Source organism: Hippichthys cyanospilos, chromosome 18 (assembly GCF_059441005.1).
Source record: "Hippichthys cyanospilos isolate Australia breed blue-spotted pipefish chromosome 18, RoL_Hcya_1.0, whole genome shotgun sequence".
Taxonomy (NCBI): Eukaryota; Metazoa; Chordata; class Actinopteri; order Syngnathiformes; family Syngnathidae; genus Hippichthys; species Hippichthys cyanospilos.
This window is the reverse complement of record NC_142386.1, coordinates 4764477-4790473: the sequence shown is the minus strand read 5'-3', so window position 1 is coordinate 4790473 and position 25997 is coordinate 4764477. Positions and strand designations below refer to the sequence as shown.

The 25997-nt window shown below is 39.1% G+C and overlaps 1 protein-coding gene across 2 annotated transcripts; it reads right to left on the bottom strand.

Annotated features, from left to right (window-relative positions):
• Positions 1-12074: 12074 nt before the first annotated feature.
• On the bottom strand, positions 12075-15137 carry yipf5 (Yip1 domain family, member 5). Of its 2 annotated transcripts, XM_088441765.1 has the most exons (7): positions 15054-15137; positions 14355-14467; positions 14010-14182; positions 13785-13930; positions 13028-13209; positions 12777-12949; positions 12075-12579 (listed from the first exon to the last, which is right to left on the bottom strand). In XM_088441765.1, the coding sequence occupies exons 2-6, from the start codon at positions 14459-14461 to the stop codon at positions 12787-12789; spliced, it is 771 nt and encodes a 256-aa protein (XP_088297891.1). In that variant the 5' UTR covers positions 14462-14467; positions 15054-15137; the 3' UTR covers positions 12075-12579; positions 12777-12786. The 2 variants fall into 2 exon arrangements, with proteins under 2 accessions (XP_088297891.1, XP_088297890.1); XM_088441764.1 differs by having other exon boundaries at positions 12075-12949.
• Positions 15138-25997: the final 10860 nt, after the last annotated feature.

Sequence of the window (25997 nt, the reverse complement as noted above, 5' to 3'; positions counted from 1 at the left end):
AAGACCCCAGCTTCACATTAGCCAAAGCCTCCTGCTCCAGCTCTAAGTCGGCTGAAAGCCCCTGGCTCCTTGTCACCCCGGGGCTCGTCTTTTAAAAAACATTTAAAATGCATACCTCCACCAACGCCCACATAATACTGTATGCCTAGGACAAGTGCCCAAACAAAACCTGACACGTGTGGTAAAACACCACCTTGTGGATGGGGTGTAATTAAAGTTCCCACAGGACATATATCACTTGTATTGGTGTATAGAAAAGACTTAACCTCCATGCAGCTGTAATGAGGCCTGTGGTCAAAGTGCAGTCAGACTCTGGAGACTTGAAGCCTCCATATAATCCTTACAGTAAACACTCAACATAGCTTGAAACTGTGAGGGAATGGTTGCTTTTTCACTTATGTAAAGCACGTATATCCCGGAGTAGGGAATATAACTACTTTGCAGTGATCTAAGGACTTGAAATGCTAGCTGTAATGGCATCCATCCATCCATTTTCTGTAGCCGCGTATCCTCACAAACCCTTGTGAGATTTTGTTGGTGGGAGGACGAAGGAAGATATGAAAATGGAAAAGCTGCGGGTGTTGTCGGTCCCATCCATTCATCCATCCAGATTCAGGGTCGCGGGCTTGCTGGTGCCTATCCCAGCTGAGTTTGGGCAGTAGGTGGGGGACACTCCAAACTGCTTGCCAGCCAGGACACACGGAGACAAACAACTTTTCATGCACCCAATCACGCCTAAGAACAATTGGGAGTATCCAATTCGCTTAGCATGCATGTTTTTGGAATGTGGGAGGATGATGGCATGCCCGCATGGGCTGGGCAAGAACATGAAAACTCCAGACGAAAAGGCTGGGGTGAGATGTCCCTGAACTGTGAGGCGGACATGCTAACCACTCTTCCACTCATAGCAACGCTAACAAAAAAATTAACAGTTTCGCTTCATTTTGTGTGTTGAAAATATACTGTATGTGCAACTGCTTCCACCACAGTTCTAAAAAAAAAATCATTCATAATCATATTTTGAGAAAACGTTGAAAACTTGTAAGGTTAGTCATTTTGCAAGATCGCTGTTATGGATTAACAACCAATGTAAGTTCCTTTATCACGCCATTATGTCCATGCGCTAGCTAATGCGCTAATCATTTGAATCAGGGTTGTTAGGGAAAGAAAACGGGAAAACATGCAGGATACCGACCCTCGAGAACCGGAGTTCCACACTTACAGTATGAGTAAGGGTGATTTCAGGCAAACTGTTTTGGCAAATACAAGAAGATTTCAAAACCAGAAATGTATCAATATTGCTCACTTTACCCATCAAGACCTCAATTTATGATGTCTGGAGGTACACTTTTAATAAAGTCAGTGCCTTGACCAGAGTGCCTTGAAATGTACATGCACTTGAGCCAAACGGCGCAAGAAAAAACTCAAGTCACACGGTGGAAGCGGAGCTTCAGGCACGAGCAGCTCAAGTTCTATCTGCCAGAGGAGAGAACCGAGGATAGTCAGAAGGAGAAGAGGAGCGCCAGCTTGAGAGGGGCCGAGGGGGTTACAGGGGTGTTCGCGGATTGGGTTGGCTTGTTCGGTGTGGCCCTCCATGCGAGTGATTTGATTAGAAGGAGCAGCGAGTTTGTGCCTCGCATGCAGATGTCTCATTAAAAAGGTAAGCGTGGCCGTAGACGAGCCGGAGCTCCCCAGGGCCAGAGAAAACCACACTGTTCTCAAAACATTGCCGGGAACACGGTGAGTTTTTCCGCTTTTCGGGCGATGGCGGACGAGCCTATTTACCAATAAGACGGGACGCCGCGCACGTACAGCCGAGCGTAGGTTCAAGTGTGCTTGCGTAACGTCACATGCTACCTCACATGAGCTTCCCACTGTTTTCTCTGTTTACACGCTCACAAGAGCATTGTTAGCTGCCCCTTTATAACACATCAGCTGCAGAAATTAATGCAAGAGATGCTTGTGTTTCTTGTGGTTCTCAACCTTATTTTCAATTTCAGTACCCCCTAACCAGCATCATTTTATCACCAAGCCAGATTACGCAATTTATGTCATAAATCTCTGCAATTAGTGTTGTCTATCTACTGCATCACTCAAAGAGCAAAAACACATCCCTAACCTTTAAAAATCAGGTGACCACGCTGACCTTTGGATTCAATGGCTGTCAGAGATATATGATCCATCCAAGGGTTTTGCAGGACATTAGCCTGACAGACATTCATAAATAAAAGCAGTTGTCCTACCTGCTAGATTGCTCAATTTGGCAAAAGCTGCATTTTACTCGTTTTACGCATGGTTTCATCCACCTTTATGATGATTAAGATGCATCATTTTGATGAGGTCTGGCCCACCTGCGCATGAAATTTCAATCCCATGCCTGTGCAAAAATCATTTAAGAGCACTTTACAGATCCAGATGTGAAATATTTCCAATACCGCCTTGTATGCTGTGTATTTATTGATGGTTTTTTATTTTTTTTTTCTTCTCCCCTGGACAGTTTACTCAAAAGATCACGGCAGAGCTTGAAATTTCATTTTTGAAGTGCCAACAGGACTTTTTTTTGAAGGTTTTAATAAATAAACGCTGATTGGTTTTATACATGTAAGATTAGAGAAAGCTGTTTGTGTTTCTGTGCTCTAAAATCAATCCAGTCTATTCTGGGATGTTTGAGATTGTGATCACTATGGGCTTTACGTAATGTAACACATTTATTGCCTTGATAACACTCACAGGCATTGTAAAGACCGGCTCACGATGAGACACAAATTGTTTTCTTGTTATGATTTCTCCTCACTTCATGTTCAACATAATTCATGCCCTTAATGCATGAAAAGTGCAACAAAAAACACCAAACTGAAATGCTTTCATTCGTTTTCCAAAGCGGGTAAATTTTTTTTGGATTTTTTTCTTCTGTTTGCAATTACTTTTTTGATTTTGTTAAGATTCAAGATTCTAGAGTCAAGAGTTTTATTGTTATATGCAGAATAACACTACACAATGAAATTCTTATTCTGTTCACCTCCCCGGGCAGACTTACATTCCACACAATAGAGCAAATAATAAAGTAGGCAATGAAAACATTATTAGGTTACTTGTTTGTGTATTTTGTGCTTCAGTGCCGCTGTAACTTTGATACAGTACATTAACATAGTGAAGGATTAAAAATTTAAGGTTGGCAACCATACATTTCCTTTAAAGGGTCCATAGTGTGATATTTAGGGACTTTCCTCAATGTAATGTGCATGTAAGTTACGACTGGCATATTGGCGATTTAATTTCTTTTAAATATGAGTTTCATGGTACAGATCTGTCGAACCAGGAAGTAAAACAGCTTGTTTGCTCTTACCGTGTAGATGCCGCCCCCCCGAGAAATCTCTCCTCCTGTCATCATAAGCGAACTTCAAGCTGTTTTCATCTGCATGGGTGGGGCCAGTGTAAGAGGGCAGGATAAGCAAGCAATGATTAGAAATGCATCGATGAAGGAAAATATGACTTTGGGAGTGTTTAGGGTGGGAAATCAACATTGGAACATGGTTAAAAACTCCAAAGAATTCAACTTTTCATGTTATGACCCCTTTAAGGACCAATTGTGCAGTCTACAAGGCATATAAAAATGAAAACGAAATAACGGCTTCGTTTTGCCATTTTAACAGCTGACTGTCCAAATTACGCGTTTGTTCGCCAATGTGTGTGGCGGCCGCTGGGAATTCCCAAGTCAACTGTGACCCACTGGGCATAACAAGAAAAGTCCATTTATACACCAGTAAAAGTTATTTGAAGCGCACACTGTCATCATGGAAAAGATTGCCGTCCAAATGGTGAGACGGCCAACTAAGAAAATAAGCTGCTTGTTCGGAATGCAAATCCAAACACCCAATAACGTGTTTTTCTTGAAGATCAAAAGAAAAATCATGGTCTATGACAGCATGGCATTACATGAAGATCCAGGCATACTTGTATATATACTTGGGGATTTATATAATAGATTGTATTTCAATAAAGTGTAATTGAAGTACTATAACAATTGCAATAGAGCAAATAAGTTTTAAACCCATTTACAGTTTGTTATGAATGTGAGTGAATCCGCGGACAGCAAAATGTGAACATTTTAACATTCTTCACTGCCATAAACACAGTAAAAGTAAACTCAACCAACGTTGAAACTACTCACTCTGTTAACATAGCGTGTTAGCTGAAATCTGTGAGAAACCTAGCCAATGAATTTTACTGCGTAAACACACCACACTAAGCAAAGTCACAGCAAGGAGCAGTTCATCTCTGAGAGGGATGAGAAATGTCATTTACGAATAAAACTTAACTTTATATATGTGCTTCTCTATTAAATTTTGCGATGCCCCCTGTGCTTGTCAATTATATTTTGCAACACCACCCCTAGTAAAGAGAAAATCTTTGGCGCCCCCCACCCCCCGCACCAACTATAAATAAAAATGATAATAATATCGATAAAAATCTTATACGTATCCTTTATAACAATAAAAAAGAAAAAAGTATTATAAATAAACTGTTACCTTCATTTTTCTACAGCATTTATATAGGTTACAGGTTAGTCTAAAGCAGAAAAAATATCTAATTAGCTCAAAGAGCCTGATGTATTGAATTTATTGCAATTACCCTTCACATGGCAGAAAAAAAAGCCTTGTCTCTGGGGTCACCCACATCACTCTAGGAGGACCTGCCCCAACATTAAAGGACTGATAGTAGAAAGGTGGGCAAAAAAACATTTAGTTTGCTCGGTCTTTTTTTTGTACCTAAATGAGCCACTCATACAGCACTCATCAGGTCTCTTTTCTATTTAGGCCAGCTGTTGTTTGTGCAGATGTTCTATTTAACAAGGTGAATCACTCATTCATATGAAAAAGACAGCACGATCCTACTGCGTTTATGCAAGGCACAGGATAACCTAACCAATCGACGACGTACGGTAAGGTATTTATTTATTCCTTAGTATACAGTAATTGGAAAAGCAGGGAAAATAGCATACGTGCCGACAAATGTAGATATGGACATACAGTTGGGGGTATTTGTGTTTGATGGTATCGGCTGCATGGGCCACATGAAGAGATGTGCACACGTGTATGAAGTGCTGTCGTTTGATACAGTCGTAGGAACATGAGACTTTGAATCACCATTGGGAAGCCAACATGGCCACGAAGCACTTCTCGGAGGATAAAATTAACGACTGAGCAAAGGGGGGTCTCAGCGGTCCCCATTCAAATGCCCTGTCGCTCATTTGATCAATTCCGGACTCACCTGACCCGCTGCGGGTGTATATTTATTACGAAACGCTAATAGAAATGAACGGTGACTACCTTGAAGCTGAGAAGGCAGCTGGAGGCGGTCGCCATGGCTACATTCTGCGTTGGTGCGACCTTTCAGGGTCGACTCGTATTGTGCAAAGTGGTTGCTGGGGACACTGCTTTGTAGCTTTGTCACACACACACACACGCACACAAAAACATGGCATTAACTTTTGTTATATTTCAGCAGAGCTAACAAATTCAAATGATGACGCGGTCGGAGCATTTACTTGACTAATATGGTAATTGAGGCTAAGAGGCCTACAGCTGGTGGTCCATAGAAGAATTTGAGTTATGTAGACCTCCGGTAATCAAGTACACTGCAAAAAATGTCGGGCCAAAACCAAGAAAAGAAACATAAAAATTACCCCTTGGCTAGCAACGCCCTAGTGCTCCACATAGGCTGGCGTGAGAAGAGTAAATGACAGCCTGACAATTTCCATTTCTAATTTAAATAAACCATGCTAACTCAAATGTGTCTTTTACAACCAGCAAATTTATCTAACACACAAAATGTATGGAGGGAAAGGGAATGCCTTTAAGAAAAGTATTATAAGCACAGATTAAATGAGTAAAGATCATCAAAAGTGTGTAAAAGTTGGTCATTCATAATTGCTGTATTTTGCAGACTATAAGGCACTCCTAAAAACCTTCAATTTTCTCAAAACCTGACAGTGCGTTTTATAATCCTGTGCGCCTAATACAGCACATAAACCACAAGTTTTCATTTTGGGGGGACAGAAACCTAAAGTCAGCTGGGATAGGCACCAGCAAGCCTGCGACCTGCGTGAGAATAAGCAAATTTATGAGCGCGTAAGTAGCGGATCTTTGGTTTATGATTACTATGATTACATTCCTTCTCTGCAGCTGTAATGTCAACCAAATTCGGACACGTTACGTCTATAGTTAACCTACCTTAATACAGGATAAAGTCATAATTAGGGTGAAGCACCCCCCCCCCCCAAAAAAAAAAAAGAAAAATCATTACTCAAAAGCCCTGCAATAATCATTGAGGCATTGCCATGAGAGATCCATTTTGCGTGTGTGTGCGTGTGTGTGTGTGGATTTTTCGTGGATTTCTTTATTCCAATGATGACTCCATTCTGCGTCAGCGGAGGCCTTTCAAAGAGCAAAGTGCAACCGGAGAAGCCAATGAGGACAATGATGTGGGAGTGACTTTGCATGCAGTGCACTTCTCTTAAAAAAAAATAAAAAAATAAACTTTTCTCAACAACAATTAACTGTGATTCATTCGGTATTTGTCAGCCTTCATCTCGGAAAGTTGGGACACATCCTGTTTGATGAACGGAGGGGGATTGTCATTGTCCTCCTTTTGCATGTTTTTGGTTCTTGCTCCCCATTTGCAGTTTTGAGAAGGCAATTATTTTCACAATTCAAATGAAAAAACTCACTATTTAACATCTAATCCAAGTTGGCATGTGCGCGTATTTTATATAGTCATCAGAAACTTACATTTGAAAGGTGAGCCTCCTAATAGAATGCTTTTATTGTAATGTTTCTGCAGCAAAGACATTTTATTTCACATTGTGCAAGATAACTATCATTTTCAATCCCATTCAATCTTTAAAGCATCATAAATAATCGGTAGCTGATGAAAAGGTTGTCTGTTTTCAACACAGTTTAACAGAGGAGCAGCTTGATGTCAAGTTGTGATGTTGCATCGTAAACATGCACCTCTCATATATCTCATTAGTCATCAAGGAATGCGTGTGAACCCTTGCACGAATAGGGAAGGGATTGTGGCAGCGACAGCAAAGCTCACGCCCAAAAGGAAAAAATGAACTTCGGGAAGGATGCTGATATTGATGTGTCACAAAGCTTCACAAAAGTCTTTTAGAGAGATTTTATACTAGTTCAAAGAAAAAAAAATATTTTCATGCGAGGCTGTGGATTCTATTAAAAGACCACAAATGAATTCCTTCAAATTCAATTTGTTGTGCCTGGACTTGTTTTTAACATTTTCCACAAACATGTTGTGTCTGCCTGAGAAGCAAGGGAAATATAAGGGCATTAAATACAACAGTAACGTGTGGGTTAAATTTAATGAATAAGAGATTAGTTGGTCTCTATATTTTGAATGGATTATAATTCGTTTTGTCTTTTTTTTACAGATGTATGTATGTTTATAGTTTGTTTTATATGTATTTCATGTCTCACATAGTAAATAAGGTATAGCCGTTATAATCAATTATATAATACAAATAATAATAGAAATGGGCGATTCAGTGCACGAACTTTGTAGAGATGTTTCGTTACTATAAAGTCTTAATCTGTCTTTTTTCTTTATCAGCTATGGCATTGGGCAGACATCCAAAATCAAGGGCTTCATTAAGAAGCTAATTGATGCACTAATCAGGAGTTTGTTTATCTAGGAAGACCAATTAGATGTGTCAATTTGCGCTGATTAAAGGAGTGGTGGTTTAAATGTGCCATTAGGATGCGGCCAGCAACGATGTTCCATTGCCTACTCCAAGCTGGACAACGTTATGATGAAAGATGTGGCACATAATTTACCCAACCAAGTGTTCACACTGACTATAATCCAAATATTGTTATAGTCAGATTTTTTTCCAGTGCCATTTAGTTCTACTCAGTGTAATGTTTCATTTTTTACACATAGGTCTGCGAGACCACACAGTTGGGACCCCTTTCACTCCTGAACCGGTGGAGCCATTTTGCACCACGGGTGTCATAAATGCCGTAGACTAAAGGAGATAAGGATTGCAATTATGAAGTAATGTACGGAAAACAGCTACAGTCAGCATTTCAACCACGAGCGAGATGCTGAAAAGGCACCAAATGACTATGAAGCCATTGTTCATTGTTCCATTTGCTCAACAATGTCCAAGCATATAATAACTGTATCTCGCAGTAAACAGTACACTGTTGTACTGCGATACAGTACAACACAATAAAGGTGATCTTTCGACAAAGATGCAGCAGTGTGTTCTGTATATTTGATGTAACTTTATCTTGTAATCTTACAGAGCTCATCCCTACAGCACTTTTTACTTTGTGCGTTATGATGGTACCGTTATGGTACCAGCAAGTGTAAATATGATCTTGCCCAGTCTCAGAACATCCCTGCTTTATTAACGTGACTTGGCAATTTGTCTTATCCAAACAATAAGTACACTGCATTATCAAGCGCAGAGAATAGAAGCTAGAGTAGTGGCTGGGGTTGCGTTATGCATCCACTAGATGAAGCTGTGCTAAAGGGAATGGCAACAACAATTAGAAGTCAGTCAAACTTTAATTTTATTCCTTATTTTTATAACTTTATACTTTATTCCTAATAAATCCTTTTGAGGATTGTTGCATGAATAATGAACACCCAATTTAGTCCTACCGGTCTGCTCCAAAAGATGGTCATTTTTATTTATGTCCAAAGCAACATTTTTCATACACATCTTGTACACACAGACACACACACACTTCTTGATTGCCATTAGATTACAAAAGTGCTCCTAATTTGTCCGAGATGCAGGAAGCAAAGCAAATATCGTGAATGCTTGTAGTGCACACGGCTCTCACAATGTTTATCCACACATGCATGCGCACAGCCTGCTGATTGTCCCTCGGCCTGTTTGCCTTTGTTCATTGAGTCCTGGATCAAATGTTAGCAGAGTCTGCCGTGTAGTGTAGTGTGGTGATGGTAACAATTAGCCTAATGAAGTGCAGCGCCAAATCACACTCAGTGCTGCGCTAGCGCCGCCGTGAATATTCATGTGCTGTTGGCTTTGTGGCTGCATTAAAAAGGCGGCGCTGCCTTGTGCTGAATATCAATCGTCACATTTGCACTTGTCAGATCGTCTGCTGCCTCCGACGCGATAACGCGCTAATCTGTGTGGCTTTTTTTTTTTTTTTTGCACAGGACACATCTGTTCCCTTCCATCCTGGTCCAGCTACTACGGCGAGTGACGCCAATGACGGTCTAAGTCTACTGTTGCCCGATTGAACAAAGTAGTCACTGTATAAAAAAAAGCTACTTCAGAAATGCATACATTTCAGGAGTCAAAGCCCGTTTGTAGCCCACGGCATATACTGAAATTACATTTTGAAATGGCCACAATGTTATCTCAAAAAATATTTGACCCTATGATCTCACTTAAAGATTTCTGAGAAAAACCCTCATTGTCCACCTTGTCTGACGCAGACTTGTTCAAACTTGAACTTCGGAAAAGAGCCTTGCTGCATTAACATCTTTGTTTCTATCGCTACACATGTATGGAGTCGCAGGTGGGTGCTTTGCATTTATGTGGTAGATTAAACAGGCACTATCTTTGTGCTAAGTAAGCCCCTTCTTACAAATATAACCCATATCACTCTATCTTTAGCAACGGGGCCATCGGGCATTTTTTTTTCAAATCACAATTCATGGGACTGACACTCACAGTTTTTCCATTTTTATGCCTTCCTGCTCCCTTCCCATCCGCAAAAGGAGTGTATCAGGTGACGTCAAACACAATGACAGCCAATTGGTGTCCACTTCGGGGTGCAATTGGCCTTTTTTCCCCAATGCCCAACAACTCAAACTGCCTGATGGATGAAAAGAGATCCAGTTAGTATAAACAGTTAGATTGTAAAAAACTGATTAATGCGATAAAAACAAAATGCTATTGCACACGACTATTTAATTGATTGCAAATAATCTTTTATTCTGACCCCTAATTTCTTTGGATTCTCCTCTGTTGAAGTAAACTACAGTATACTGAATAATTAATTTCGAACTGTATTTGTGATGCAACCCGTATTTAAGATACACATGACGCAAAAGGATATTATATCAATGTCTCCCTCAATAAAGCAACAATTAGAAGCTCGTGACTTCAACATAATCGAAGCACAATTTAAATGGTCGTAGTGCAATTTACATCACGTAAAAATGAACTGTGTGGTCTCACCTGCAACTATCAAGGCATTACTTCATTTCAAAAGTTTATTTTTCTTCTCCTTTTGGAAATCGTCCACTTCAAAGCAAACATTGTATGTTAGTCTCGGTGTCGACCTCAGCCATCTTGACTGGCGGCTGGATACACTGGCCTGGCTCGGCTCTGTCACATGGAGGTGGGATTTATCTCCAGACCGCATTACACCTTTCATTTTCTAGATCATAGGTGTCGAACTCCAGTCCTCGAGGGCCGGCATCCTGCGTGTTTTTCGGTTTTCTTTCCCCAACACACCTGATTCAAACAAGTAGCTCATTAGCAAGCTCTGCGGGAGCTTCAAAATGATCCCAATCATTTGAATCAGGTGTTTTTGAGGGAAAGGGTTTGAAAACATGTAGGATACCGGCCCTCGAGGACTGGAGTTCGACACCTGTGTTCTAGATAAACACACTCAGCCATGGCTTTGGAAATGACTGCAGGGAGTGATGCACAAAGTAGTGTCATCCAGTGTTTGCATTCAGTGCGCTCGGGGGCAATTTGAAGCATAGCTTATGTAACATTGCCAAGATAATGACTGAGCACTTTTCAAAGATAAGGCTACCCTGTGGCGACATGCATTAGTATGTCAAAGGGAGGATAAAACACTTACCGAGTCCCTTTGTAGGGCAACTCTGCCATCTTGTGGTGTTTCGGTGTAATGTTTCTGAACATGGCTCGAGTATTAGGTTCTGGACCCGCCAAATCTTAGTCGCGGCCGTCTTGTCACAAGAATCGATGACACCGGCTCAAACAAGAGATGAAACGTCTTCTTAGAATCATTCAATGCCCTGACAAGGTACCCGGTTAGATTAATTTGACCGAAAAAGGAGTATCCCAAGCATTTTCTGTATTATGTACAAAGAGATTTGTGCTGTAGTTGGTTTTGTTGGTTCTTCTCTTTATGCAAAATATCCCCACCATGTATGTACTTGTGGGAATGGCAGAGCACTCTGTTTATTTTGGAATTATTCACAACTCCAAAGTGGGCTATGACGCATTCGTGAGGTATGCGCAAAAGCAGTATCTTTTTTTCGTCAAGAAACCATGTGGTAATTTAAGCGGGTACTCAACTTTTTTTTTTTCTTTTAAATGTTTGGTTTTGTCTTTAGGTGGGTGATGCCACCACAGAGTGGTAGCCAAGATTGCGAGGAGTAAAATTTGATGATAACCAGAGATGGAAATGACTGCAATAAAGTCAAGCGTCTGGCAGCTTATTGCAATATAAACAGCCATCCATTTTGTATTGTGCTGGGCCCCATTTGGAAAACCATTCCAAGCTTGCAAGAGGTAAAGCATAAGATGGACTTGTTGTGAAACAATCACAGGATTAATTTACAGTACATGTAGTCATAAACACATGTGTATACTTGTATGACAAAATGCTAAAATGTTATTTTAAACATTGCTTGAGTTGTTCCACAATAATTGTAATACCCCAAAATGGTCTAGTTGGTAGTACAATGGAGTTCCATTCCTACAGTTGTAATACAAACGCAGTCAGTAAATCAAGTCATAAGTACAGTTGTGTGGAAAAACTCATCTAGTATGTCAAAAATAAAGCAACGGAAAACAATGTGTGCTTTATTATACTACCTTCTATGTAATGTTACATGTTTTAACCTAAAAAATAAAAAAAAGCATGGTGAGGCCATTGTAACTAACCCCTTTCATATGTCAATGTCTGTGGAAACAAGTGTCAAACAGTGTACATTAAGATCTCATTGTGGATATAAGAATCAACCAGTCTGATGTATTAACCCCATAAACTCAAAACACTTACTAGGCACATCACATAGCAAACCAGCTATAACACTTTTATCAATCTTTCGTTTATTGACATAACTGCATACCACTAGTGCATGAATGTACACCTTTAGGGAGTGCTTTGACATGAATGACACCTGACACGTCAAAGCATACAAAACTGTAGTCTAACATAAACATTGAAGAACCAAAGGATGCAATTAGATCTTTGAGAGGCATGTGAATATCAATTGAGCTGTAATGAAGTGAACTATTTCCGTCACTTAAAATGGTTGTTTGAGCAAAGTGGATTTTCGTCTGTGCAAAAAGCATCCCAATGGAAAAAATCCCAAGAGAGCCTCTTTCACTCTGTGTGAAGCAGGGCAATAGCGTGATGCCCTGCTTACAGGCAAAACGTCTGTGGATGTACGTGACAAATACAATATGTGGCGCCATCTGCTGACTCCAATGTTAGCCTTCTGTTTCTGCTGATATCAGTTCCGTCTAAATATGTTAAAGGCAGGTCCAAATGGTTTCTCGTCCTTGTGTGTACTCATGGTTCCTTCCCACTGAGGAAGAAGAAATGAGTGGAGGGGAAAAGTCGCAGTGAAAAAAAAAAAACAGTCCAGCCTGCAGATCATCCGGATAGAATGCGACGACATTTGGTTAAAAAAAGGTAAAAAAAAAATATATAACTTTCTTCCTTGTCAACCAACTCCCAAGACCGCGATTGGTGCAAATAGGTAATAATAACACTTAATCAAACCTGGATGAAACTAGAAGACGGAGATGAGTGCAAAGACCCCGTAGAGGAGCGCGCACGGGTAGGCGACCAGCAGCTGCTGCCCATCCATGGCCAACGCAGAGATGAAGATCTTGGACGCTGACAAGCTACACCAACCTATGATGGCTGCCGTCAAGATGATGCCCATCAGGCCCCTGGTGAGAAAGACCGGAAGGAGATGGTGCTCAATAGACAAATATCTGTTGACAGAAGATATAAACGTGCAAGCTCACTGTAGTGAGAAGAGGACACCAAAGCTGGACAGGACAATCATGGGAAGGAGGCAGTATCCCAACACGCTGGCCACGCAGCCGAATGACACGCCTGTCATGCTCATGAGGTTGAGCAGGCAGTACATGCCAAGGCAGCCGATTGCACTGATGCCATACACGTAGCCGAATTGGATTTTACCAGCCTGCAGATGGAGAAAAATAAGAAAGAAATACCTATGAGAATCAGCACAATTCCCACACCTCATGCACAACTATATGTAGAATTATTGTAAAAATGTACAAATTTAACATCCTAAAAAGGTGTCTCTCTCTGCACTTATCACCAACACACAAGTACTTTCTCAAGGCAAACAAGTGATCTGCATTCATGTCAACCGCTAAAATTAAATGAATAATTTAAATGGTTTAGAGCATTTTTTTTAATCATTCTTTATATTATATATTTTGAATGTTATGCACTAATGTAATTCTAATATAAATTTGTTACCGTTTTTGGTGCATTTTTATAATTTATAAAAAATAATTTATATGTCTTGTAACAGGTTAGGCTATTTACATGTAAAAAATGGCTCTACTAATGAAAGATTCACATTACGAAATTACTATCGGAAAGAATGATTTCGCAAGTAGAACTACCACAATACAAGCAATACTTTAAAAACACATTTTTAACACATTTTTGCACTTCCTGTCAAATAAAATTTGACTCACATGTGCTTAAGGCTCAAGTAATGACCTAACCTAAATGTCAGTTTACCAAGAGAAGTGTTGCACCAAATGCCAAACAGAAGACCATGGGGCCAGCTAGATCTGTTTCGTTCATGATACTGCCATCTGCAACCTTCAGAGGGTGTAGGACAGTCAGAGTCTTCTGCCAGATGTGGTCAAAGTTGATGCCTAATTCTACATCAGCGATAAAAAAAAGAACAAAATAAAGATGTAAGAATGCTCCAATGGAGGGTAATAGCTTCCTTGGAGCTACCTTCTAGTAGTGGCGGCTCATCATCGAAACTGCTGCTGTACATGGATTGTGATGAGGACGGGGTGTACGTCTGTGTGGGCTGGAAGATTTGCCCTGTGTATGGCTGCTGGGACTGCATCATTCCCGGGGCGGGGTACCCCATTTGCTGAGAATAGTCATATTGACCATATTGCCTTTGGAACAGATGATCAGAACAATCAACAATGTTAATGGAATAGGAAAAATTGCTTTTTTTTGCCGACTTAGTTTTGGCATGCAAAGATTTAGCTAAACTTAAGTGATGTCATATTGTCATTGACTTAGGCAACATTGGAACAATTTCCTTCTGCAGCATTAATCTCATACTTGTTGTATTGATTTTCGTTGTTATAGCCATAGCCAGCCTGATTCTGGTCATCTACGCTGTAGCTGGACTGGTAGAAGTCTGTGTTGAAGTTGTCAAACCCAGACATCTCTCACTGTCAAAAGAAACAGAGCAACTCTTTAATTACTAATAGTCATTTCTATTTCTCTCAGTTAACACGCAACAAAATCAATTTTCTTGCACGGGTTTGCTGTTTCAAAGGACATACAAGTCCGCCTAATCAATTACAGCATACTTTTAAAAGCCGTTAAATGATAATTCAAACAAAAGTTCCACATAATGTCGTGATGTAAGGCGAAAAAAAGGATTATCTGTCGTACAAAATGTGTATTTACATACAACTCTTATTAACACGTACAGCAGCCTTCCACATAAGCTAACAGTTAAGTTGCAGTTTTCATACACAGTGTTCATTAACAGTCTCTATTTCCTATGAATGTATTTTGCACTTTAGTCACGACTACTCAATCGCAGCCCGTAGTAACCAAAACATTAAAACGGACATGTTTATGTTGTCTTTACACCGTTAACTTAGCTCGCAGTTGTTTTGTGTTTATGCGCGTTGTTCCTGTCGTACGAGCAGGCTTTTTCGGTGCAAAATAACGACCGTGACTTTATAATTCAGTGCTACTAATTCACACAAAAAGTATAAAACACAAAGCCCAAGAATAGACTCCTACCCTAAGAGTTTGACAATCCACCCAGTGGAGCTGCCAATTCGGTAGCGGCTGCTACGTGTCAGGAGGGAAGGGATAACTTCCGGTTACTGGTTTAACGTCATAAACCGGAAACAGTTAAGTACATTGCTGAAAAAGTAGCGACACACTGAGGCGAAATTAAGCATTACACACCGCAATAGAAACATACATACCTAAACAAATAAATAAATAAGCTTCCTTCTGTAGCAAGCTTGAATTTTTACCGTCAACAAGCCTTTTCTAGACCTACTACAATTGCTGAGCACTCGATCTTGTTTGTTGTTCACACTAGACAAATAAAGCCCACAGTTAACGGACACATGCTGAACGAAAGTTTTTTTTTTTTTTTTTTTTTTTTACCGTGAATCGAAGGAAATGATCAATCAACGTCTTGCACAAAGAAGCACTGCTATAAAAGACTGCAGGCGAGTCTCAACTGTTTTGATTGTGGCATGTAATGATGTGTGCATGCTCAGCGTGAAAGAATGAGAAGGAATGGATGACATGGAGTAGCATACAGCTCAGAAACGTGAAAAAAATGTGACGTGACGTAAATTTACGCCATATTTATACTGTCCCGGCAGAAATAATAATATAGGATTTTTTCATTAAAAAAAGAATAGCAAGGGGAAAAAGTATGTTGGGGGGCTTATATTGTCTGTGTTTTCATGCAAATTGTGTCTATGGTGAGCATGTTCACCCAACAAAAAAAAACTGGGGAACTGGGGAAAAAAGAACTGGGGGGTCGACTTATATCTGTGTGCATGTGTATGTTTACTATTGTATGTATATGTGGGAGTTATGCTGTGCAAATAGTTCATTTCAAGCCATGTTAATGGCTATAGAACAGATGGACTGGATTTAATTAAACAACATTAGAGTGCCATGATAAAAAAAGAAATGGTTATTTTTCAGCATTATTTGCATTTTACTCGCGCTCTAATTATCATACTTCAGCTCTAAATTAACGGTTTCTTCTGGACAAAAAGTAGGAAAAGAAGGCAATAGTTCCCTTAGCATAATTGTGCACCCTTCATCTTTCCTCACACTTTTAATCATCTCTCCACTTGAGGAGCGCGCCTTACATCTTCTTAATACACTTAATGAAAACAAAATTGAAAAGAGCTGCAGAGGGTAATTGAATTTAGAGCAGCGCACATGCTCATAATTGCCTTCTTTTGTGGCATCGCTGCTGTAATCCTACCACCACTGCCAGACTGCATGAATGGATTTAAATATTGAATTTCTTTTATTGCAGCAAGCCCCTCTTTTCTATCCATCTTATACTCTCACTCTGCCCACCCCAGATCAAGTAGTGACGAATCCAACTGTTTCATGTGTAAATGTAGAGCTTTTTTCTGCAGTTTGCCTATGAACTACAGTACAAGAACATTCAGGAGAGAAAAGGCAAAGCTTCAAGAGCCAGCAGGCATGTCTCCTGATATTTTCTTTGAGAACATTTACACTCAACTAATTACATTCCCTGTCACCCTTTCAAAGTGCTGCTACACAGCTCATAAATTAGTAGGCATCATCTGGTACCGGCTAGGTTCTGCTCACTGTGCACCCAAGCTGAACCAGTGCTAAAAATAATCACCCAACCACCCACCCGAGATCTTAAAAAGCTTTTTGATAAATGTCAGAATGGAAGCGCATTCTTTTTTTTTTAATCTGTCCGTCCATCCATCCATCCATAAGATAAGCTAAAACGACATAGACATGACAGACAGTATTTGAAGCATCTGGGTATGATATGATACTTTATTCTAGGAGTGTCAAACTTGTTTTAGCGTGCCAGCCGCATAGAGGAAAATCTATGCCCAAGTGGGCCGAGATATTAATTCATGGCGTATGTATTTATATAACTTCAAAGCAACAGCTTCAGATTTATTTATTATAATCATTTATCTTTTTCAATACCATACAATAACAACATCACTATTAATCATAAAACATTATAATTATTAACCATAAAACAAGCTTTTCATTTATTGAAAAAAATTCAGCTCAGTAATGTACTTTTATTGTACTAACCAGTTCATGGGCCAGAACCGTCCCGTGGGCCACATGTTTGACACCATTGGTCAATGCCTTCAAGCGAGGCAATCTGACTGAATGATTTATACATGCTTGAGGCAGTCATTAACATATGACGTGATAAAATCAATGACTCCAGGTAAACCGATGTGCAAAAAAACATGAATATGAATTCACAGTAAACAAAGCACTCGTTTGTCATTGGACATGAGGTTGAAAGGAAAGTCGATGATGGTTTCATTTGTAGGTACCTGGAGAATTGGCGTGGATAGCTTTTCTATAGTGTCGGATCAACATCTTTAAATTAAAATCCTGCTGATCAATTGGGATTGATTTCTGTCTCAACAGCCATTCCATGGCCAATTAGCTTGGATAAAATAAAGGCTTATATGCAATATTTACTGTACCATCACGATACTATGCAAACAGACCTACTGTATGTACATACTGTAAAATAAATATTTCATTTCATTTATACCTGACAGTGTCTTCAAACTAAAAAAACGGCAGGATTTTTTGTCAATCAATTTCACATGTGTACCTAATGTCGTTGCCAAGTGTGTGCCGTGTGAGAAGATGTCGCCTTGTCTCCCGTTTACGTTGCAGGCCTTGTCGGTTTGCACTATTTATTCCCGGCTCATAGCGACTTTACAGAAATGAATCATGACAAGTCCTTTGAGAACAGCTTTGACCTCGTTACCTTCCTTTCACAAGGAAGCAGCAACAAAAAAAAAGAAAGGCACGAGCGCATCTTTCTTTCACCCCATGCTTGAGTGTCTTGAGGCACAGGAGCAACATTGGATGATTTAACTTCATGGTGAAAGCTGTACAAGAGTACGCACAAAAGGATCTTTCCTCCAGGGAATAGCTTGCACAACATGGGTCTACACAGTGTTTTAATCGACATGAGCTGTTCTTGGAATAACAAAGGAAAAATATATATAATCGACAGGACGAATGAAGACATTCAAACAACCTTGGACAGCGTGCATGTAAAGCCGACAATGTGCAATGTGATGGCGAATGACAGAGGTAAACGCAGACACATAGCACATTTGATTACGTCGCTTCAAAATGCAACGTGTCACATTCGCTCACTCGATTTATACACGTTGAAGGAAACACACATTGATTACTTCATCCTTGGAAATGAATCATTCATTTTGAACATTACAGAAACAAAAGCTTAAACACACAAGGCATATTGCAGAATAAAGTAATTGTACAAGAAAAACAAGCGTTAAAAACATGACAATTGAATGAGGACGAGTAATTGCATGAAAAATTAATGAGACTGGAAAAATGTTGGTCTTACTGTCATTAACACAATAGAAGAAAAAAGTTAATAATCGCAAAATGATGAAGAATAAAATCATTGCTGTATTAGAAGGACTTTATGAGAACATATTATGGTCTAAAAAGGACAATCTGGAAAAAAAGATTTAGATTTTTTTTCAGAGAAAACAGTCTAATAAAATATTTGGAGTATCGCAGATTTATGTTAATACCGTTATCTGATAATCCAGAGAATTTGTATCAGGATACAAAAAATCTGAAATTACTGAGAAGACTCACGTTTCATTATGAAAGCAAAGGAAACAATAATGCAAGAAAAAATATAAAAGAGACTTGACTCTCACACTCTGTCTATATATATATATATATATATATATATATATATATATATATATATATATATATATATATATATATATATATATATATATAGAGAGAGAGAGAGAGAGAGAGAGAGAAGAAGAAAAAAAGCCACAAGAACAACAAAAGTGTTTGACGAGGAAGTTGAAAACCTGACTATTGCCAAGTTAAAGTTTTAAAAGTATGACGTACAATAAAAGTGAATGTCAAGACTACCATCTGAATCCCAATCGAAAAGTTCACGGAACGTGATACAAACTTGGCTTTGATCCCCTTTCACACAAATCTAGATCATATTTGTAAATACTGAATTTGTGATACCGCTCTTGTGTCGGTTCTTATCATTCCGCCTGACTTCCTAATAGGGCGCTCGTGTACAGTACAGTAAGTATTTTCTGGCACACTACACACAAGTACACACTCACGCGATGACAAACACACACGCACATATACGGCGCAATGCTGAGCAACATGGCTAGTTGGCTTTCCACAGCGTTCCCACGTGGCCTTTCCCCTCCGGTACAATAGAGAACGGCTGCTTAGCAACCTCCCATCTGCTCGCTTTGCCAAATCAACAAGGTCAACATCACTTTATGTTTACTCTGCCAAGCTGGTATTGCCAAATGTAAGAAAGACCGTGGGGGTCAAGTGAATAAATTCACCTGTTTGTTCATCTTGTCGGTGATCACAACTCCTACTGAAACGGATCACAAGCGGGGGCAGTATTTAACGCACTTTATTTTGGTGAGAATAAAAATGAGGCTGAGCGTCTCTCGGCTTTAAAAGGGATGTTTTTACATATAGGAAGCTCCCAAAGTTAGCTTTTTTCCATGAATCCATTCATCCACATTCTATAATTCTTTTCATATTAGAACGTATTGCCTGTGATTTCCCCTGGAGTGGGTGCAAATAAGAGGGCACATCGGGAAGGCAAGCATAATCACACAATCACTAAGTGGGAATAGGACCCACACTGGCTGCTCGGAAGTCAGGCAATTGAATCATTACGCGGGTGCTTCTCAAATAAGGGGACGTGACGGCACTCCAGGGGATAACGGGAACGGAACAGCGCATTTTTTTTTGTGAAATAAAGAGCAACATCCATCCATCCATCCATCCATCCACCCATCCATTTTCTAGAGCAGGTTATCCTCACGAGGGTCGCTGGATCGTTGGTGCCTATCCCTCCAGTAGGCGGAGGACCCCCTGAATTGGTTGCCAGCCAATCACAGGGCACACAGAGACAAACAACCATTCACGCACCCAATCACACCTACAACAATTAAGTATGGCCAATACAGCTGCCATGCATGGTTTTGGTGAGTGGGAGGAAGAGAGAACTCGGAGAGAACCCACGCGGGCTTGGGGACAACTTGCAAACTCCACACAGGAAGGTCATGTGAATTTGAACTCGGGTTTTATTCATTTATTTATTTTTCTGAGCTAAAATAAAAGTCAATAAAAGATTTGAGTGATGCCGCTGATTGATTTTCAATCATTTTTGTTTACCAATGACCATGAACAGGAAAACACTACCCGATACTGTCATTGATGTGGTGGTATTCTTTTATCAGTTTTTCTTTTTTTTGTGTTAATTTTACTTTGCGGTCACCGTTGCATATGACAGTCGATTCTAAATTGCCTTACCTAGAAAAATAAAGATGAAATAAATGATTGCGGGTGACTTGTGTTTTTTCAACCATTCACTGCCATTGACGGCTATAGACATCAATTGGGCTGGCAGTGAACGAGTTAATTATTGCATTTGTCGTTGAAAAAAAAAAAACTAGCAGTGATTTATTCCCAATGATGAATGCAGACGTCAGATTATCTTTACTTATAACAATTTGTGACGTTCGGCATTTGCGAGCGAGTAGGAAGTTACTGAGTCACTTTTTATTGTTGTTGTTAGCACAACAGCAGCCACGAGGACAAGAAAACATTCTAAGCATCGGTGACTCATTGCAGCAAAGTGTGAAAGCGGCCGGCGTGGAGGACACACAAAATTATGACTGCGATGCCACTCAAAATCCTTTTCTTTTTATACAACACAAACGTGCAAACACAATGTAATTAAAGCCGTAAAATCGGCTTCAAATGCAGCTCACGCAGCACCGCCTTCTTCCTTAATGCGCATCTTTGTAAAAACATCCGCCATTAAATCCAACGCTTATGCCATGACCGTTTTATTGGGGGTTGTACACTATTTTATGCGTGATGATTTGACATGCACAAGCCAGAAAAGTAATGCCTCATCTACATTTTTTTGTTTCTTCATCAAAGGAATACTTGAGACTTGTTCCTCCTCACTGTGAATCTGTTAAATTCTGCACCAGCGCCACCGCCTCCTCCATTCCAATCATTGCGCGACACCCACGACTTCATCCTGGCCAACTGCTTCCTGAGGCCCACATGCTGCAAATTGAATGGGCCCACAGCTACCCACTGACTGAGTGACAAGTGTGCAAATGGAATAAGTGGCAGGATATGAGAAAGTATGAAGAGTATAATCATCAATTTTCAACCACGTTAGAAAAAAAAGATTGATGGTGTGCGAGCATTTGACTTTTGATGACGTTTGCGACAGTATATTTGTACGGCGATGCTGCACACAAGGAATTGTTAATAGCTCTGACAGTGTCGTTCACAAGATTATTACCGCGAGATTCTAAGTTTTGGTCGCCTATCCATTTAATTAGGCCAATTGAATGGAGCGGTTTTGCTAATCGGGGTCAAAGGTGAGTTGGCTTTTCCCTCGCTACATCACGGTTCAATTATTGCGGCTTTACGCTATGACGAATTTTCAATTATGAACGTAACTTTTTCTATTGCAGGTGTACATTGCTATTTTTTTTTCCAATTTTTTGCTCTTTTAAAATCCATTTTACTTCACCTCGACTTCATGGATTTTCCTTCCAGACTATAGCTTTTAAAAATTTTAAAACCTCACTATTTTTATTGCTATTTTCCTTCCTTCTAAGATGGACCTGACAACAAAAAAAAAGATTTTGTGGATTTATTTTTTTTTAATGCACAAACTTTACTTTGAGCTATTCTGTTCCTGTAATGAAATAAAATAAAAAAAAAATAAAAACAGCTATGAACTGAATACTATACAAAGTGATAAATAATTTAACTCCACACACACACACACACACACACACACACACACACACACACACACACACACACACACACACATGCATTTTGTCATGCACAAAACACAATTATCTTACTCATATTTAAATGTTTTGGGAAAGCAAGACTAAAATAAAAAAAACTTTCAGGTTTGATATTTTATTGGCTCTTTATTTTTTCTTTGGTTAACTGTTCATGCATCTGATTAAGTTTTGGTACAACATAAAAAAAATACCAGTTTTTAGTTTTTCTCTTTTTTCCCAAATTTCGAAATATGATTGGAGCAATGATAATACACGGTCAACGATTTTATAAATCGAATAAAGGCCTTCGGAATTTCATAAACATGCTCTTAAAATGTAATTTTTAATGTTTTTATTTCTGTGTTACCCTTCATCCTGACAAAAGAAAGAATGTCAGTCAGTTGTGAAATTTACTTTTCGTACACAATGCATAGTAACCTACTTTTTATATAATATATATATATATATATATATATATATATATATATATATATATATATATATATATATATATATATATAATATGCGGTATAAAGAATCTAAACTAAAATAAAGCATTTTTGACAAAAATAAAACCAGAAATGGGAATGGAAGCTCTCTTTACTTTTTTACACCACGCTTTGTCATTTCCTTCTTTTAATTTTGCACTCCACAAATTTGCCGTATGAAAAACAAATAAATCTAATACCAAGACGAAATGAAACTTTTGAACCCAGAACCTCAGAACTGCAAGGCATAAATAAAACGTGGTAACGTGTGTCAGGCACACAATCAAATTCAGGAAAGTAAATATCCCAAACTGTTTCACGGTTCACATTTAACATTTTGCTGTGATCTTATGATGGATGTCAGCATTAAAAGTTGATTTCTGAGGCGTATTCACAAAGTTGTTTTGTAAATACCGATCTTCGCTCAATTTGATCCATTTCCCCTCCCCGACATCACTCAGTCTGACTGTCTGGAGAGACGAAGCTTGAGGAAATGTGCTCTTCATTTCAATCAACGGTGACAAAAGAGGAAAAAAAAAAAAAAGACTGATGCTTTTATTTGCAATGCAGAGAATGATGGCACAGCTACTTGAGAAATGTCGACGTCGCGCTTCGCCCCGAAATGCACAAAGTAGTTTTCTAGTGGAGAGTCAAATAATAAATGATCTGATTTGCATCTAGCTCAAAAAAAAAAAAAAAAAAAGTCTGAATAATGCATGCGGTGCTTCACGGAGTAAATATAAAACTTGGGGTGAAACTGGATTTTGAGAGGTATTTCTAGTAATGCTGTCAAAAAATTAAAAAAAGAGAGATTAATTGTTAACATCTGTAATGATGTAAGAGAAAAACCCTCAACCTGATTTTTTTTCATTTGCATATGTTATGTTGTTGATAATCAAAAGATTGATATACAGCAGCAAAAAACTGGCACCAGCCATTTATTTTTCTATAAAAGATGCTCTTATAAGCATGCATCTTTTTCCGTCTCTCGTTTCAACCGTCAGGAGAAATAATGCTGTTATCTTTCATCAATAACAAAATCATTTGAAATTATCATTAAAATGAGTCATCATCCATCCTGTTCCTTGTGGACTTGCTCGACGAACCCCTGAGTAACAATGATGACAATTTCAGGTGGCAACAAGTGGAAAAATGGCTGCCCCCTGGATGGATTTTACTGCTTAATTCAGATTCTACAAATGAATTTTTAGTAAGAATACCTTGTTAAAATGACTGGAGCTGGATATTACATATTGAAAAGTTGTTGGCCTTTGCCTTTAACTCATTCACTGCCACTGACCAGATAGATGTCCAAGATCATTTTTTTTACAGCGCTTATAGTGAATGAATTCATTATTCTATGTGTCGCTGGATGTCACTTGCAAATAGCAAAAAAAAAAAATGTATTACTTGCAGCGAATAATAATACCTACAGTGACTTAATGTGCCATTTTATGGAGGACAATTTGCATCATTCGGTGACATTGACGGCAAAGATCTTTTATTACTGGCTCGGCATTAAATTTGTTAAACGAGAGTCAATACACAACCGCCACCATTCAAAATGTCTATGAGTTACACCCATATTATCTTAGTTATACATTTTTACTTCCTCTCAAGATAAAAAAAAATCACTTAACATTAAGGTTATAGAGGACACAATTTTTGAATGCCAGTCCAGTAAAAATTGAAAAAGAAAAATGACTCTTTCAGCCTTCAATAGCAGATTTAGGATACATTTTGAACTGTGACTTTTTTTTGTCCGAAAATAAAACATTCTTTCTAGTCAGGGCTGAAAGTTTGTTTGGAAAACATTATCCCACTTTCGAAAACCAGACAAATTGAAGTTGGAACGGCATCCTGAAGTAGATTATGCGACCTCATTTAGCTAGCTACATGAGAGGCGCAACATTTTTCAAAAGCACTCTCCGTATGACGCAATCAAACATATCGCTAAATAATTTGCAGGCAGGCACGCTTCTGCTGCAAAAGCAGATGCTGTTTAAGGGAAGGCGATTCGAGTTGGCAGGAATGATGTCGACCCGGACAGGTCGGAATGCTGGTTCTGGTGTGCTCTTTAAATAGCAGCAAGTGCAGTGCCGAGGCTCCATGTATTTATGATGAAGCTACTGACGTGGCCTACTTCTGGGTGACTGCTCAGGTCTCGGCCAGCTAAAGCACCTCCTCCTCTGCCTATTGTTCACTTTTGCACTTCAGCGCTTGCTGCAGGCTTGCTGGTGCCTATCCCGGCTGACTTGAGGCGAGTAGGCGGGGTAAACCCTGAACTTGTTGCCAGCCAATAGCACGGCACACAGATGAACAATCCTTCATGCACCCAGTCCAAGCTAAGGACAATTTAGAGTGTCCAATTCATCTGTCATGCATGTTTTTGGAGCGTGCGCCAGAGTGCTCGGAGAAAACCCGCGTGGGCTCCGGGAGAACATGCAACCCCCAAACAGGAAGGCCAAAGCCACCTGGATTGGAACTTGGGTCTCTGAACTGTGAGCCGTATGTGCTAAACACTCTTCCGCCGAACCTCCCAGCCCATTTTCAGAAAATTTGACCGTCTACATACATAAATAAAAAAAGTGTTGACTTCTTTGGTGTTTGCAAACTTTTGATTTGCACTGCGCTTGTCATTTAGTGGACAGCAGTGAACAAACTATTTTATATAGTATAAAAATCTTGACAAATTAGAGTATCACCAAAAAATATATCATATGCATATTATCAGTTTTTTTCGAGGTAGCCAATCCCTAATTTTAAAGTAATTTTTCATAATTTCTTGTGTAATATTCAAACGTATTTATTTATTTGTCGGTGATAAGTTTGAATGTGGTGAGCTATAAGCTAAAAGCTAATCATGAAAACTTGCAAAAGAATCACATCATAGTTATTGTAAATTAGAATATCTTAAAAAAAAAAAAAATCATACTATATGCACACCAGTTTGATTCCAGGTGGCCAATCCCTAATTTGTATTAGATATTTTTTTCGTAGTTTCTTATGTAATCATTAAATGTATTTATGCCTTTGTTGATGATAAATGTGGATGTTGTTAGCCAAATTCAACCACGAAAACTTGCAAAAGAATCACATCATAGTTATCTTAAGTTAACTCTGAATGACCGCAACTTTGGACTCGAACTAATAATAAAAAAAAATAAAAAAAAAAACACATGAATATTCTATTCATTAATTTCCGGACGGATGCGCGATGCATTACAAACTCCCTTTGCATCTGACTCTACTATGCAGGAGTATCTAATGGTTTGACCTGCCGTGTGCAATTGACTTCAACGATCACTTAATTGCGTGCACTGACAAACAGCTGCAATTAAACGTTAAACTTAATGCATCTTAACAGCTCTGAACGCCACTCGATGGGAAAAAAAACGTTTTATTTACGCACAGAGGGAGGCGCTGCTGCTCACTGTAAAAAAACAGAAACTCTACAGCGCCTTTTTTTCCATGCATCAAAATAATGTGCTGCTTTCTGGATTTTATATCCTTGTTTGACTATTATGGGAAGAGTAGTGAAAAAATATATACATGTTTATTTTTTCGCAAAGTGACTTGTCCTA

Coding starts and splice junctions, on each gene's coding strand:
- yipf5 (XM_088441764.1), bottom strand. CDS start 14,461: ATGTCTGGGTTTGACAACTTCAACACAGACTTCTACCAGTCCAGCTAC. Junction 14,183..14,354: donor AACGAAAATCAATACAACAA/GTATGAGATTAA, acceptor TCTGTTCCAAAG/GCAATATGGTCAATATGACT. Junction 12,950..13,027: donor GGTGTCCTCTTCTCACTACA/GTGAGCTTGCAC, acceptor CTTTCTCACCAG/GGGCCTGATGGGCATCATCT.